Consider the following 18,167-nt stretch of genomic DNA (forward strand, 5'->3'; position numbering starts at 1 on the left):
CCACAGTGTTGCAGGTTTAAAAGCAATTGGACAGTTTAAATTAACCAGGAACCTTGCAAATAATTGGGGCAAAATCAGCAGCTACACCTTCCACTCCGACAAGCTGATGACAGCTGGCCATAAACGAGTAGAATCGAGCCCTTTTCAATCACCTTCACCAAGCAACAATATTCTGTCAAACGAATTACATTGCACAAAATTTCCAAAAATACACTAAGTCCAAAGTACTGTAAAAGTAAATTGTTTACTGAGGATGAGACTGGTGTCGCAGTTTGCCAAGGACTAACAACTGGTCCCTTAAACTCATTTTCATTGTTCAAAGAGTTAAGTTTCACGGACTTATGAAGGATATAAAAACACAACATTGATGAGAAACTGCCTCCAGAAACGGGTGAAGGATAAAAAGAAGTCCACTTAGTGAGGGAATTTGAGAAATTCAGGAGCAGAACATCAAATTGTTCCTACTCCTCACTTTCAGGAAATGCCTTTGCTTATATGTGCAGCAGCAACTACACAATTCTTTGGCATGTAACGACATGCAAACAGTGGCTGTATCAGTCCAGTGCCATTAGAATATGGCAGTCGCATAAGTTACTCAGGCAGAGCGATTTGTAATAGGTCCAGCTTTACACCAGAGCGGTCCATAAATGTTTCAACGTCCACCTGTTCAAAAAGCAACAAAAAAATATTAAGTAATATATAAGGCTTGCAGAACAACACTCCAAATATTCTAATATAAGGCAAGAACAATTACCAAGCCAACAATTAATTTCAGCTATAATAAAGCCTAGATGCAAGGTTTACAACTTAGGCAATAATTATTAAACTGCCGCCTACTCACAGGGTTATATGAATCAATAACGAGCAACAGGGGAAGTGTGTTCTGGGGAGGAGGATGAAACTTCCTGTTTACAGGACACAAAGTCTACAATTATAAAGCATCAAAGCAACAGCCTAAAACAGATAATGGGGCCACATGTCATAGCAGTAACCCCTTATTCAACTATACAGCACCACTTAGCAAACAATTAGCTGTTCGGTTATTAATTTGACAGAATGTGATCCTACATTCTGTCTGTGAGAGCAATAGTCTGTTCAGTTGTTAGTTGCCCCCTTTGATCTGCAAGTTTCGCCTACCAATAAGCACTGATTGGAATTAGAATTTCCAGGTTTAATGTACCTTTCATGAACAGAATATTACACTCGGAGTTGTTTAGGGGGAAGTCATTACATCATTCAGAAGACAGAATTCCTGGGGAAAAACTTGCTAACAAAACAAAAAAATACATTATGCCTGTAGAAGAGAAAGATTGCTTGAGTTCTTCTTTGCAAGCTGGGAAAAAAACTACAGTTTGCTGTGCAATAGAGGCAGTTTGGGAGTGTTTGTGTGCCAGACAGAAGTGGATATGCGCACAGTCTATATTGTGCCTATTCCTTCGATGTATATTTGGATTTTATACAATAAATATCCATCCAATAAGTCACAAAAAGGCTTGTATCCCAGTAGTGCTCATTGATAGATTACACTGATATTAGCATAAGTAGATGATCGCTATACCTCTTACTACACCTTGTAGCATCCTGCAGGTTCTCTGGGGTAATTTTTAGACTATCTTCTTGAGGATACCCCCTTATACCCATCTATTGTTGGGAGACACTTACTTTTGTGATCCAAGTGCAAATTTGTCAAATGCTTCAACTGATCACAGCCACCCTAAATATGTAATTTATCATTTCATGCAGCACCCAGGGGTTAAACAGCAAATTCATGTTTCGACATTTCTTTGTATTAACCCAGGTGGCATGCCCCCACGAAAGACTTACAACGCTAATGCATTCCACAGCTGGATTTGTTTAAACAAAAAGGAGAGAAGCGATAGTCCAAAATATTTCTACCAAACACCAGGACTAAGGAATGCTAAGTCTGCCTCTTGCTTTTACCGTGCTGCATTTCTTTTCTCCTTCTCACTCTTATTCTTGCAGGTTTTTACACATCCCTGTCTTTCTTTGTCACTGTTTTCCTATCTTTCACTTCTCCCTTCTTTCTCCCTTTTCTCTTGTCCTTGATCAAAGTCTGATGGAAAAAAATTAATTCAGGTCTGCAAAAACGAGTGCTGGTACACACCACCTCCAACCACCAGCATAAACTAAACATCAATGTATATATAATCAATATTTATTTGAACGTAGCAACAGGGCATGACAACGGTCTACTCAAATAGAACAATGTGAATTTCCACTCCCGCTCATATCTTTCATATTATGTGTAATACAGTACACATTATCAATTTACAGGCAAAAATTAATTTTCTTCATGATATTTCCTTGGGAAAGTGATCAAGCATACATCAGGCAATGTGTTTCATCCCTCTAAACAAGGGACTGCATCAGGGCATGTGTTAAGAAGTAGAATGGAAGGCCAAAGGCTATTCCTGAAATTCTCCTCTCCAGATAGTGTAGGTACACTAATATCTGTCCCCTACGATACTGGAAAAGACTAGGAAGTTGATGTTAAAAATGGACCATTACAATAAATGCATCTCCAAGCAAAGGATTACGTGATGTCACAGTGGATGCACAGACAAACAAAGGCAGGTGATCCATGCCACTGAATACAGCAGATGGAATATACATGTAGGAGCACATTGTTTTTTATAAACTGAAAGAATCTCAACAGCTGTGGAAACCCAGGATGCTGAATCCAAAACTGATGTGTAGCAGAGCAGTTTTATAACATAACTACCACCAGTGAGGAATTTTAAGATTGCTATTTTTTTTTTTTTTTATTGAGGCACACGTCTACGCCAGTGCTTGGCTATGTGTTGGCTTATTCCTTGCCTCTCAAAAGTGTTTCTAAATTACGACACATACGGTGGGCGGTATTGGGGGTGGGATGGGTGGGACAGGGGTGGTGTGGCAGGGTGCGAAACAGCCGCCATTTAATAAAGATTCACTAAAATTGTGAACTTGGTGAGTCTCTTATTTTATTCACATTTGTTCAGTTAATACATTTTATACTGTGAGCTTCAAGTTCTATTCAACCCCTGTACAGTTACCTTAGATGCTAAACAGACAAAATGTTCACATCTGTCTCGCCCACGGTCCCCCAACACTGGGACTCTTGAACCAAGATTTTACTTCCACAAAATTGAATGGATATTTATGGATTTTTTATCCTAGATGTTAGAACACCAGATACGTGCAAATGTTGCCAGCTACTCCACTAGGTTGATGTAGTAAACACTTCGGATTTCTGCAGGTGGAATCAAGTTACTGAAGCCGCAAGTGAAAGTGTGACAGTAAAAAAAAAAAATACACATTATTAATTGCATTAATTCTAAATCGGTGTGAAGTGTGGCATGTGATATTCATAGGGCACTCACTGCATGTGCAAAAAATGTAAGTATAATCATTTAAAAATCTTGTTATTCTGTAAAACAAGACAAAATATTGGCTTTGGTTGCTACATGCTCCAGGTGTTATTGTATTTGCTGATTTGTTTAGAGCATTTAAAAGTTTTTTTTGGGTGGGTCTCTAGTTAAAGCTCACAAAATTCGATTTTACCGTTTTTTTTAAGTGTGACACTTTATGGTCCGGCTTGACAGCACACTTGTGGCCAATTAGGGAAATCAATAAAATGGAGCTTTGGTTCGCCCACATATTTATGCCAGAAGTACATGTTTTGGTTAGGCAGAAGTTGTGTGCCTCAATAAAAGTGCTTGACCTCCACGTAGCTGCGATCATTTTATGTATCCAGCTACCTAAACTTAAACTTTTAGGGGCACCACACATGATATTGAAATGCTTTTAAACTGTCTCCGTTAACTAGATAATTTAGGTTATTTTTCTCTAACCGCAGGACTGACGGGAGGAGGGCAGTCATTACCCAACAGAGATTTTTAGGTCTGACATAAGTGTATCTGTAATCTGAACTTTTAACGTGCACCAATATTATTCTACAGTTCTTTGCTTCCACACAAATACATATCTATTCCCATAGTACTCGCAATACCATGCAACATTCCTTCAAAGTCAGGCGTATTAGCATTGCCAGTGCTGTTTTTCAAAGTGGGCTTATTAACAGAAAACGTTGGTCCCAGTGCCTGCAGATTTCTGACAATAAATATAAACTGGGCCACTGATGTCTATACAAGTGGTGCCATACTGTCACACTCAAAAGATAGAAAGTCCAAATGAGCTCCTTTTGGTATTGCATATGTTGTCACACTGCATCTGTGTTGGCCCCTCAGCTAGTTGCACCATCGGCGTTTCTGGCTATTCATGTCTCACCTACAGACAACTTAGTTGAATATTGTGGCAATACCTATAGTAAACAATACCAATACTTGGTGTGATTCGGATCAGCCTACTGAATATCTTTGGTTGGCTTTTTTGTCAGTCTCATATGCTTTCTTCAATGGATTTCCTTCCTGTGCCCTCCTCCCGCCTCCAGCATAGCTTTTAGACTGTCCTTATGATTCAAAGCTTGTATCGCTCCACTGCTTACATTCAAAGCACTATTTTCTTTCGCTTTTGAGTCTCAATGGGGTTACGTGTGTGCTCTTGCTTCTCCCTTCACACTACAGACCCTCTGTGCTCTGTATTGACCATCCACTCCAACTCGCCAGTTGCTTCCTCCACCACTCCTCATTTCTCTTGGCGTTTTACCTCCATCTGGTATTTCTTTCTTTTAACATGGCTGATCACTGGGATTGTCTTTCCAAAGTGTAGAAAACTTACCCTTTATGTGGTATGGAATACTGTGTAAAGGGTCCAGAAGTTCCCCAGTGAGAGAGCACTTTGGGATTGCATAGCAAGCCCTGTTCAATCTAGGGTTAGTGTGGTCGAGCAGCCTTAGGCTTAACACACAGGAGAGCAAGACATCTACAAATACACACAATAGTTAATAAATGAGAGACACGACTCAAAAAGGAGATTCACACCAATTTATAAAAATAGCAAGTATCTTTACACTTTAGTAAGTGGACAGAGCAATTTGAGTTCTGCAATGTTATCCCATTGGAGGAAAAGCAAGATCTGAAAACAGGTAGAGTAGAGTGACTTACAAGACCTATCTCCTGGGGTTAAGGTGAGTAGTGGGCAAGATCCAAGGCAGCACTCACAGTACACCATCCATGGCAAAGGGGTGGCGGGGTGTAGAGTGCGAAACAGCGTCGGCTGACCAATGCGTTCCTAAGAAGATCGGTGACTGCGGAAAGAGGCAGCAGGCTCTAGCTAGGACGCCAGTCGTGCTGAACAAACCACGGAGCTCATTCCTCATGATGCTCAGGCACAGAGGGGCACCTTTGGTCCTTTTCTCCACAGCTCTGGGGAAGACCGGTGCAGAGGTGTCCTAAGGAGGTGGGTTTTCTTTACCGGAGCATTCGTGGTGGAGGTGGCTGCTTGCCTCGTCGGTGAGTCCAGGAGGAGTCTAACTACTCTGGAGGGCTGGAGAACCTTGTTGGCACTGGTGGTCCACTACAACTGTGGTCAGACAGCAGGTGCAGTGCTGACTTCAGGTGCCAGGTTTTGGTGGTTGCAGAGGCTTCAGAGTCTCTTCTTCTGGAGTTCGCTGGAGAACAGGTATGGTGTTCAGTCTTTTTTCGAAAGCAGGCAGTCCTCCTGGGTTTCTGGAGTCACAGCTGCAAGACGAGTCACTTTGGTGCAGATTTCAAGGAGGGATGCAGACATGCTGGTGGGGTTAGTAGCAGATCAGCTGCTTCTTTTCTCCTCTTGCTGTGGCTCTTTGGTGCCCTTAGTATTCTTAGGTCATCAGGATATGCTTCTCTTGTGCCAGGGGATCCCCAAAATACTGAATTTAGGGGCCTTAAGGGTGTGGAGGGTAATAGCCAATGGGCCACTGACCCTCGGGCTCACTACACCCCCCCTACATGACCACTTCCTGTGGGAAGTGGGTATAACCCTGTCCCAGAATTCCCAAGTACGCATTCACAATTATGGTTACTTCTGAAAAATTGTGTCCATCTGGCAGTAGCCCACCTTAGGGATGGTACAACTATGGGGGTGGCATCCCTATCTGACTAGCTCATTTTCCCACATGTCCAGGCGCCAAATGGGCTCTGGACGGGGGTGGCTTCCTCTATTGTGAGGGAAGCCAGATTCTCATTTAAAAGGCGGCAGCCCTTTGAAGTTTGCCACCTTAAAAAGGCTGTGGGAGGGGGTATTACACCCTTTTCCTGGACAGGCTTTTTTTCTGGACCTCTTGAGAGCAGAGGGCTCTCACCCTAGGGGTCCAGAACAGTGTCTCCGGTGGCAGGCTGGTAGAAACTGGTCAGCAAACACATCAGAGGCTAGTAGGGTTTCAGGGGGCACATCTAAGTCGCCCACTGTGTGCATGCATGTATAAATCCAACACTGGCATAGGTGTGGGTTCACCAATATGAGATGTTTGATACCAAACACCCTTATCTTCAGTGAAGCCATCATGTAGCTGGGGAACTCATACTGACCAGTGCCCAGCACATGCATTTAAACTGCCTTCACTGGTACCTTACTATGTCCGAGAATGCCATCTCATGTAATATAATGCACCCGGCCTTAAGGATGTAAGGCCTGCTAAAGGGTCGACTTACATATATTGCATGCAGTGTTAGGGGATATGGCACAAAGGCTGTGCAATGTCATGTTTTCACTTTTAGCTTCACCAAGACATGCAGCCTGCAATGACGGCAGTCTGACGTGCACGGTGAGGGTGGCACATCCCTTAGGAACCCTCTTTAGTACCTCAAGCCCTAGGTACCAGGGGTGTCGTTTACTAGGGACTTACAGGGGGTACTAAAGGTTTCGCCAATTGCGGAAACTGTAGTTTTGGGAAAGAGATCTGGCACTGGGGATCTGGTTAGCAGGGACCCCCGGTGCACTTTCAGTTGAAATCACATCAGATACCAGGCAAAACGTGGGGGGGTAACCACGTTAAAAAAAGGCACTTTCCTTCACCAAGTTATTATAAAACATCCTGCATTGGCAAAGTCAAAAGTGGTAGCCACAAATCACGAGCAAAGCAGGATCAATGGCACTGCCAGTGCTTGCCCTGCTTTTAATATTTATTCGACTTTTTAGCTGGCTTGAGTATTTTGTACGCCGATAGCGGAAACTGAAATTAAGTGCAATCTTATTTCTGTAAACGTGTAGTTTGATCACTGAATGCTCTGATTCTATCTAACAGGGTGGAAGTCAAGATAGCCCTAGGCCAAGTTTGTTAACACTAAAAGTCAAAGTGGCACATCAGAGCATTCATCATCTTACTTCTGGTTTGGCTAGAATAGAAGCCTGGTAGTTCATGGCAAACCTCAAGTTGTCCGATTTTTACTAAGAGAGATCGTTCTATACACAAAACCCATTCATTTATACGATATAGGTAAGCATACCTTTACTAAATGAAGGAAATGTCAAATTTTATTGATTTTGTCCTGTAGATTTTGAGGAAAGATTGATATTGGTTTGATTTAAATAGAGCACTTGATAATTTTGCATACAAACAGCCTATTGATCGGTTCTAAAATTGCAATAGAGGATTCAGAGGGTCTAAGTAGCACAAGTCACAGATAGGTCCACTGATGTGAAAGGTCATGAGCCAGCAGGAGGCAAGACGGATCATATTAGGGAAAGGCCACAAATAGTCTTTTAAAATACCGTTGATTAGGGGCACATACCACTAAAATAGCCAACAAGTGAATAATCTGTGCTAAGCTGTCATACATACCCCTGAATCCACGACCTCCACCTCCACCTCTGCCTCCACCTCCACCTCTGCCTCTGAATCCTCCACCACCTCCTCTTCCACCTCTGAAGCCGCCGCCTGCAAAAATAGCATGTTTGATTACTAAAACATAGCAGATTTTGTTTAAAGCAAAATAGGTAAAGGTTTGTACAGATCTGAGGATATAATAGCTCTCTGTTAAACAAGGGGAAATAAAAGAAAGCCTCTCATGGAACAGCAACATGTATAGTGATTTTGAGAGTGAAAACCGTAACAGTCTCGGGCCAGCAACATGGACGATGCATTACAGCCTGTTCATTTCTTGAAACCAGATAAAGTCTGATCAGAGAAGACGAAAAGGATGACCAAGGCATGTGCTACTTAACTTAAAATGTAGGGTCTGACTCAAGGATGCAATACTGCTGTGCCACAAAAGTAAACCACTGTAGGGATCTAACAAGTCATTAACTGTGCCTCTAAAGTCAACTCTGAATCAAGCAAAGAGGAAAACGTTTTACTAGAAGTACCGAGATTACCGTTTTCAGCAAGGTAGGTTAGTTCAAGCACCTTCGAGGCTTCTGCAAGCCGATCACCAATCAAAAAACAACACTGGCAAGCAACAGTTCAGCCATGACTGTAATGTAATATATATTATATATATATATCACTATAATCATACTAAAAAAAATCTGGTTTGTTGTATAACTTGTGAATATAAAAATTAAGTGTTAAAAAGCATTATATATATATATATAAACTATATATTCACTGAAAAAACCCAGAGGTTAAAATGACTTCATAGGTAGGAATAGTATTATCTTACTTTACATTAAAATAAAAAAAATCCCTACTCTGTCCCTCTTATACTATTTATTAAACCACCCTAAGGTCAGCCGACTAAGTCCTCAAGGCCTGTAATGGCGAACTCCAGCATATTTTTTTTTATCATGCTGCAGGCAGCCAGTCAGAGCCTTGTTCTTGCTGGAGCAAGATGGTCTAAGGGTAAAAAATATAAAGCCCCTTGGGCCAATCAGAAGCTCTATTTTTTTTTTTTTTTTAATGTTTTTTAAAGTAGTTTCAGCTGACTCTCACAAGAGTCCCTCGACCCCAACTGTCCCTATATAAAAATATTTTTGGAGCTTAATTTCTCCAGCACTACTGAGGGGATTTATACAAACTTACAAAAATCACATTTTCTGAACAAAGATCTAGCACCTTGACAAATTTCGGGTGATTCTATTCAGCAGTTTTTGTGACATGGCTTTCCAACGAAATCTATGAAAAATGCATGGGTAGTTTCTGTTTTGGGGCCCTGCCCCGTTTTTCCTCAGCCCCCACCTAACTGATCACCCCAAAACTTTCCATGGACAAACTAGGCACACAAAAAAAAAAAAAAAAAACACAGCACTGTTTTGGAATGCTTTGCGAGGATTCACCAAAGGGTGCCAATGGTATAAGCAAACCTAAAAAGCCATTCTCTATGTAATTATTGACCTAACTATAACTACATCACCAAGTAATAGGTACAGCGATAAATAAATAGCTTTATCAAAATAAACATACTCACACAAATACAAAAGAAAGTGGATCTTGATCACATGCCGAAATGAGTGTTTGCTCCCGAAGAATAGACCAATAAATTATGAAATATCCAACTGCGGAGAAGCATGTCTGCTTTTGTATCAGTGTGAGCATATCTTCCGCTTTTATTAAGTAGTTCTAGAAGACACCCATCCAGCTTTACCGCTGAAATAGCATGTGTGTGTGTGTCTAAACCCATATACATATAAGAATTAATGTTGTCAAATAAATTATGTGACCTGAAACAACTGTACTAATAAAAGTTTTAGACAATCTAACAATTCTGCAAAGGTTAGATCCAGTGCTGTTAACACATTGCAGGGAAGATTTTACAGATCCTACTACTAGTGCTTGTAGCTATAACTGAGAGATGGGAGGGTCATCATGAGAGTCAAGTCATGGCTCCTCAGCACACTCAACGGTGATAAAAAGCATGTTACACTTTGCACATATACTAAATATGCCATTACAATACAAATAAATGTGTTATAATATTTTATTTAGAACAACTGTACTAATAAACGCACAGTCACACATTTGGTGCTTCAGGGCAAAGTTAAATTCCATGATGTAGGAAGTTGGCTCTGTATGCACTATTTCAAAGTAAGGAATAGTATGCACAGAGTCCAAGGGTTCCCCTTAGAGGTAAGATAGTGGCAAAAAGAGATAGTACTAATGCTCTATTTTGTGGTAGTGTGGTCGAGCAGTAGGCTTATCAAAGGAGTAGTGTTAAGCATTTGTTGTACATACACACAGGCAATAAATGAGGAACACACACTCAGAGACAAATCCAGCCAATAGGTTTGGTTATAGAAAAATATCTTTTCTTAGTTTATTTTAAGAACCACAGGTTCAAATTTTACATGTAATATCTCATTTGAAAGGTATTGCAGGTAAGTACTTTAGGAACTTTGAATCATTTCATTAGCATGTATACTTTTCACATAAAACACAATAAGCTGTTTTAAAAGTGGACACTTAGTGCAATTTTCACGGTTCCTGGGGGAGGTAAAGTAATGTTAGTTTTAACAGGTAAGTAAGTCACTTACAGGTTTCAGTTTTTGGTCCAAGGTAGCCCACCGTTGGGGGTTCAGAGCAACCCCAAAGTTACCACACCAGCAGCTCAGGGCCGGTCAGGTGCAGAGGTCAAAGAGGTGCCCAAAACGCATAGGCTTCAATGGAGAGAAGGGGGTGCCCCGGTTCCAGTCTGCCAGCAGGTAAGTACCCGCGTCTTCGGAGGGCAGACCAGGGGGGTTTTGGAGGGCACCGGGGGGGACACAGGTCAGCACAAAAAGTACACCCTCAGCAGCGCGGGGCGGCCGGGTGCAGTGTGCAAACACACGTCGGGTTTGTAATGGTTTTCAATGAGAGATCAAGGGATCTCTTCAGCGTTGCAGGCAGGCAAGGGGGGGGCTCCTCGGGGTAGCCACCACCTGGGCAAGGGAGAGGGTCTCCTGGGGGTCACTCCTGCACAGGAGTTCCGTTTCTTTAGGTGCTGGGGCTGCGGGTGCAGAGTCTTTTCCAGCCGTCGGGAAATGGAGTTCAGGCAGTCGCGGTCAGGGGGAGCCTCGGGATTCCCTCTGCAGGCGTCGCTGTGGGGGCTCAGGGGGGACAACTTTGGTTACTCACAGTCGTAGAGTTGCCGGAGGGTCCTCCCTGAAGCGTTGTTTCTCCACCAGTCGAGTCGGGGTCGCCGGGTGCAGTGTTGCAAGTCTCACGCTTCTTGCGGGGAGTTGCAGGGGTCTTTAAATCTGCTCCTTGAAACAAAGTTGCAGTTCTTGTGGAGCAGTGCCGCTGTCCTCGGGAGTTTCTTGTCTTTCTTGAAGCAGGGCAGTCCTCAGAGGATTCAGAGGTCGCTGGTCCCTTGGAAAGCGTCGCTGGAGCAGGTTTCTTTTGGAAGGCAGGAGACAGGCCGGTAGAACTGGGGCCAAAGCAGTTGGTGTCTTCTGTTCTTCCTCTGCAGGGGTTTTTCAGCTCAGCAGTCTTCTTCTTCAGGTAAGTTGCAGGAATCTAAATTCTTAGGTTCAGGGGAGCCCTTAAATACTAAATTTAAGGGCGTGTTTAGGTCTGGGGGTTAGTAGCCAATGGCTACTAGCCCTGAGGGTGGGTACACCCTCTTTGTGCCTCCTCCCAAGGGGAGGGGGTCACATCCCTAATCCTATTGGGGGAAATCCTCCATCTGCAAGATGGAGGATTTCTAAAAGTTAGAGTCACCTCAGCTCAGGACACCTTAGGGGCTGTCCTGACTGGCCAGTGACTCCTCCTTGTTGTTTTCTTTGTTTCCTCCGGCCCCTTAGCGCCAAAAGTGGGGGCCGTGGCCGGAGGGGGCGGGCAACTCCACTAGCTGGAGTGTCCTGTGGTGCTGTGACAAAGGGGTGAGCCTTTGAGGCTCACCGCCAGGTGTTACAGCTCCTGCCTGGGGGAGGTGTTAGCATCTCCACCCAGTGCAGGCTTTGTTACTGGCCTCAGAGTGACAAAGGCACTCTCCCCATGGGGCCAGCAACATGTCTCTAGTGTGGCAGGCTGCTGGAACCAGTCAGCCTACACAGATAGTCGGTTAAGGTTTCAGGGGGCACCTCTAAGGTGCCCTCTGGGGTGTAGTTTACAATAAAATGTACACTGGCATCAGTGTGCATTTATTGTGCTGAGAAGTTTGATACCAAACTTCCCAGTTTTCAGTGTAGCCATTATGGTGCTGTGGAGTTCGTGTAAAACAGACTCCCAGACCATATACTCTTATGGCTACCCTGCACTTACAATGTCTAAGGTATTGCTTAGACACTGTAGGGGCACAGTGCTCATGCACTGGTGCCCTCACCTATGGTATAGTGCACCCTGCCTTAGGGCTGTAAGGCCTACTAGAGGGGTGACTTATCTATATCTGCATAGGCAGGGAGAGGCTGGCATGGCACCCTGAGGGGAGTGCCATGTCGACTTACTCGTTTTGTTCTCACCAGCACACACAAGCTGGCAAGCAGTGTGTCTGTGCTGAGTGAGGGGTCTCCAGGGTGGCATAAGACATGCTGCAGCCCTTAGAGACCTTCCTTGGCATCAGGGCCCTTGGTACCAGGGGTACCACTTACAAGGGACTTATCTGGATGCCAGGGTGTGCCAATTGTGGAATCAAAAGTACAGGTTAGGGAAAGAACACTGGTGCTGGGGCCTGGTTAGCAGGCCTCAGCACACTTTCAATTCAAAACATAGCATCAGCAAAGGCAAAAAGTCAGGGGGTAACCATGCCAAGGAGGCATTTCCTTACACATGTTATTACCACATTTCAGCAGAAATTACACGTCAAAGACTTTACACAGGGAAAACTCTTCCTGGTAGTCACAAGGCCTCCTAGATGCGATTTATCTCATTGAATACATTTTAATTTTGGTTAAATACGTTTTTCTAAAATAAAAACACAAAGTATTCTAAGGCATGACCTATATATTAAAATGTGCAGGCAGCAGTATGCAATTTATTACCACTGTTGAGGTAAGCTAAGGGGAGGGATACTGTGATCATTTGAGTCTTTGCCTTAACCACACACACTAGAAAAAAGCAAATATCGGTAGATACATGCAAAACAAAGTATTTTTAAATAAAGGCAACTTGTGTGTGGAGCCTGAAGCACAGAGCTGCAAAAAAACAAAGCCAGCAACCTTGGCTTTAGAAGGATGTAAGTGTCGTCTTATGGAAAGCATTTGGGCTTAAGGACTCTCTGGCAACACCTTATCTAAACAACCCTCAAACAAAGCATTAGAAATAGTCTCAAATTTCTCCCAATCCATTGCTAGGCTGCAATGTACCAGTAAAAGGCAGTCATTCAGCATCAGTAGCACTCCAGTTATAAAAATTGCTGCACAGCAGACTAATATTATACAAGCAGGCTGACAGTGCCAACAAAGCCAGTGGCTCAAAGGGCTGGTATATTTCCCATATCTATGCATCTTATCCAGTGAATGAACAATCATTTCATTGACAGTCCAAAAATTAAATCAATGTCTCAGGGAGACTGAGCCAAGCCTCTTCTTGCTATTAATATTAAATATATGTTGTAATTAGAAGAGGCTGATAGAAACTAAAACAGTCTCTTGGCCAAATCTTGGAGCATAGTAAGTTCAATGTTAATTTGTGAGGGCCAACATGTTCAAGGTAGCCTACTTACCCACCTGACATGAAAACATAAACGTGGCACAAAGTTCATTTTATGTTAAGAGGAGAGAGGCTGATGAGATAGCACCAGAGAATTACTACATTATACACTTTTCTGCCATTCCGTGGAATTATAGCTTAAAGTTTTTAAAATAAACAACTACAAGCCTCAAATACAAACAAGACCTCTTTTCTTATTGCTCACAGCACTCAGACGTTCTTTCTTCTATTGCTGAATGGATAAAATTATATGTTTTTCATTGTTATATTTGGATTATGTTGCCATCTTAATTATTTTTTAACATAATATATCAACAGCACACAAAAAGCATCCTTGGAAGAGAATTATTCCCATAGTAGTCTGCTACTGTTTACAAGTCATTTAGTACATTGTCAATATTATCTATCCAAACGCCATCCACATACCCCAATTCTTCCCACATCGTTCACCACTTTATCAAATTACTGCTAATGCTGGAGAAACCAATCGTTCATATTGTCCTGGTACTCCCCCACAGCAGATAAATCAATCCCCTGTGGGAGGTGCCCTCATGTGAGTTTGTCTAAGACTGCAACATATTGGTTTGATCTGCCAAGTCCTATGACAACCTCTTATTATTTCTGGCTACCCTCATATGTAATTCCTCTGCGAATCCCCATTCCATCATATCGATTAGCCACCGTCTAAACGGAAGACTGAGTGTAGAGGCCATATACAGCTACTCAGCGCTTCCTTGAACCAGTCTTAGTATTGCAGATATATATTGGCTCTTGCCCTTCTTGGGACTATGCAGCCACCCCGCCCCCCGCCCCCCCCCCCCCCCCCAACAGTGTTAAATTTTGATGTGTACATAGATGACTGTCAACAGCAACATTTGAATAAACTGTTCCCAAGAGGAGCAGGATCAGTACTCATCTGCTTATGGTGGGCCTTTGTCTAGAATGTCAGTGGGCAGATAACAGTGGGTGGGAATGCTACTCCGAGCGAATGCCAGTGGTCAGACTATTTGTAAGCATTCCACCCATCACCTTCCGTGTGACTGATGAGCCACCACATTTTTATCACCACAGCCTGCCAAAACGTAGCTCTTGTCCCATGGAACTAGCTACTATGGATGAATAACACACACACAAACACACACGAGGTCATTAAACTGTATTAGCTTTAACCTTCCATTTTACAACACTCCGTTCACTTATGCATCTTCAGTGTTAACTCCATCATGCAGGAGGAACAGGGTGGGTTTGGAAAGTCTGGCCAGATCTCACCTAGGCAACTTCACATTTAGCAGGAACTGCTCTGGTCCAATCTGAAACTACTTCGGTGTGTTTGAGAAGGCAAAGGATTCTTCTGGATAAAGAGATCTCAGTGTGACAACACCCAGGTCTCCAGAGGGCATCAAGCATGTCTCAGCTGGCATGTTTAAACAGTTTAAAGTGCCCATAATTTAAGTGCCCTTGAAAAGGGGGACTCCATGATTCATTTTATAGCTGTTTCCCAGACTCCTCTAACCTATGTTTTCAAACACTACCTGTCTGCTTAAAAAAAGCAAACATTGCAATCTCATTGGACTCCTAGCTTTCTCAGTCCAGTTTGACAAACCTCTGGAACTACTGGTATTCCTTATGTCAAGTAGGATGAAGAGGGACTCTTAACAGATGGATAATGTTTACGGTGCACACTGATTTCCCTGTTAAAAAATGTTTTTATTTGAAGGTGGCTTCGGTGTTCACCATTAAGTTGGCCTGGAGTTCCTGAAGCACTCTGAGTGGTATGTTCCCAGCAGACAACTGCATTCTTCAGGGGCCAAAGCATTGAGGGTTCCCAGAGTCCGCAAACTGAAACGGGGAGGCAGACGTTTTATCAAAGGAACCACTAAGCTCTGGAATAGTCTTCCCTCACACATCAGAGATCTACCTATACTGATCCACTTTAGAAAGGAGGTTTTTAACAAGTAAACTCCCTCTCGTACTCAGCACCAAGACACTCTAGGGTAGCCATGCGCTTAATACGTTGTGATACAGGTATCCTTATTTTGCACACATTCTGACTTTCCATTTAGCCCGATTTCCTATATCATATTAATCGCACCAGTTAATTTTCCAAGTGGTATTATCCAACAAGACGTTTTATAACTTGATCCTGTTCTCTACTGCAACCCTGACAGTAAACCGTTCTGAAGACTGAAAAACTGAACTGTGTTCCATGAATTTCAAATAAGGGGAGCGACTAAGCTGGAGTATCAATAAAAAGGTCTATGGTGGTGAACAGTAAACAATTCAGAGTTACACAAAAGTCACTGACCGCATTACATGCATGAAATTGAGCATGTAAAAGATGTACCTTTACCACTACCATACATAACACATACTATGAAACAACTTACCTCTACCAAATCCTCTTCCACCACCCCTTCCTCCCCCTCGCCCTCCTCCTCTGCCTCCTCCACGGCCACCTCTCTGTCCTGGGGGCTGGGGTAGGAATCTTTGCAAGGGCAGCAACTTCATCGGGTCTATGAAGAACTGCAAAGATTAAAGAGTGAAAAAGAAATTATCAAAATAGAAAGATACATGCCTCAAATAGTTCTGTGTCATTGGTGTTATCTATCTACGAGCCACAAGCATGCCTCCCCCCCCCCCCCCCCCCCAACCCATCCACCTAAAGCAGACATAAGCCTGTATGGACTTTTTTTTTCCCCTCGAAAGGAGAAGTAAGGAATGGTGTATACAATTCTTAAAATAAAAAATAAAATAAAAAATCTGCACTATTAAAGGTGAATCATCTTCTGAAACATAGATTAGCCCACAGATTCAAACACAGCACCAATAAGCAAACAGCTAATGAAAACTGCACAGAGGAATGGCATTACAACTAAAGTTTATTTTTTGGTTAAGGACAAGGTAACTTTGGCATGCACCAAACAGAAAGCGTTCAGGCCCTGCCCCCTTTTAAGTCCTACCTTTGAGACAACGTCAGCTGTCTTGCCAGACATGCATCCAAAATATACATACACAGAAAGGCTTCGGGACAGCAGGCTTTATTCACGGATCTGTTAAACTGCTATTCACACTTGGCTCCTGCCGATTACAGCATGGGAAAAAGTGCAGCCCTCTTCAACCACTGGATCCCTTCACTTTAAGTGACTGCACAAAGCCTAGGCACAGTATTCCTCGGCCATCTTTCTCCTAAATCAAAAAGCTGGCCCAGTGTGCTATTTTATTTTAACTTTAAACATTGGATCTTTATTTTGTCTGCACTTCGGGTGCCATTTAGATGGTGATTTGTTTTCCATCTTTAAGTTGCTCTTATAAAGTCTACAAATTATTGTTACACTATGGCTATGTGCAATTTGAGCACTTGGTTAGGTGGTGACTTATTCTTTCATCCTTCACAAATAATACTGTAAAAAGTGGGGCAAAACAAGGTCTTCACATCTAAAATTCTTCACTACTAAAAACAGCAACACCAGTGAATGTATTTGAACGTAACATTTTTTTTATTGCAAGCACACAGCACCAAAGCTTCAGAGGTGGCATTTTTTTGTTTTTAACTTTGTGTCAATACCTGCAATTAAAACATTTTCACCGAGAAAAAATTATGGTGAAAGTGATGTAATAGTTAGGCACTGGAATGAGATATGTGCTAACAAATAAAAACACAAAAAAACACACACAATATCTACTGGAATACGCCAGTTATATTTTAGTGAATTAACTCAGACTTATGCCCCATTGCGCACTGCTTATGACCTTAAATATTATCAGTTATGGCCTGATAAATGGAGTCAGTGTAGATATCACTGATTACATTTAAATACCAACACTGCTAAAATTACTAATGAGATCAGCCAAGGATTCCGAGAGTGTTATAGGCTTTGTGAACAAGGAGTAATACAACCTAAACCAATGGTTGGGCTCTCATGAACTCAAAGATGCAAAAGAAACTGGATATTTATAAGTGAACCACGAGAAACATTTTTATGGAGATTATTGTATTTTACTTTTGTTCACATAAAGGATGGATGCAATGGGGGTGGGAGGAAGGGCACTGTGGACTCCGGACAACTGAACAATAGAATGTTTTGGTCAACCTTTGCTGTGAAGGACAGCAGAGTGAGCAAGTAGTGTCACACATGATCATGGAGGTGTGTGTGCATGGCCACAAAGAGGGTTGGGCACATTCAAAGGGTTGGACAGAGCGCAAGCCCCCCCCCCACAACCTTTATGACATGTTGGATTTAGGGGCAGGTGCTACAGCAGGCTTTGTAATCATTACACACTGTATATGTCCATAGTCTGTGCAGAGTGGAAGTTGGCCGCATGTGGAAAGGTGGGATCAGTCCCTGGCCAAAGACTAAACCATGTGTCAAACTTGTCCTAGACGTAGCTGAAAATTGTGTGCAGTGGTCGTTTGATGCTTGTGAAGGGTTGGATGCAGGGCCTTCCACGGGCACAGGCACGAAGTCCAAAGCCTGATGTGGATCAGAGGCAGGGTCTAACTAGTGGCTAAGACATCATGAGTGATGCCATTAATTATATCATTTAACAGTTCATCAGTGATGTAATGTCATAAGCAGTGTATGATGGGGTGCAAGCTATAGCTATTTCACTAAACTGGAACTCAAGTATTTCAATGGCTTTTTTTATTGTTAGCTAGGGTTCCATTCCAGTCCTTAACTATATCACATTAAGCGTTGCTTGTTTCATTTCTGAGCGTTTTTTT

The 18,167-nt window shown here is 42.7% G+C and overlaps 1 protein-coding gene across 3 annotated transcripts in view; it reads right to left on the reverse strand.

Moving 5' to 3' along the window:
• Positions 1–225: 225 nt before the first annotated feature.
• The window catches only part of GAR1 (GAR1 ribonucleoprotein), a 41,130-nt gene continuing 23,188 nt past the window's right edge, over positions 226–18,167 (reverse strand). For all 3 annotated transcript variants that reach the window (XM_069230252.1, XM_069230251.1, XM_069230253.1), the window contains exons 5-7: positions 15,832–15,967; positions 7,724–7,819; positions 226–663 (exon numbers count right to left, since the gene is read on the reverse strand). In XM_069230252.1, coding sequence (XP_069086353.1) covers positions 653–663; positions 7,724–7,819; positions 15,832–15,967 — 243 coding nt within the window. In that variant the 3' untranslated portion in view covers positions 226–652. The remainder of the gene's footprint in view (positions 664–7,723; positions 7,820–15,831; positions 15,968–18,167) is intronic.

The sequence above is a fragment of the Pleurodeles waltl genome, chromosome 1_1, assembly GCF_031143425.1.
Source record: "Pleurodeles waltl isolate 20211129_DDA chromosome 1_1, aPleWal1.hap1.20221129, whole genome shotgun sequence".
NCBI classification, from domain to species: Eukaryota; Metazoa; Chordata; class Amphibia; order Caudata; family Salamandridae; genus Pleurodeles; species Pleurodeles waltl.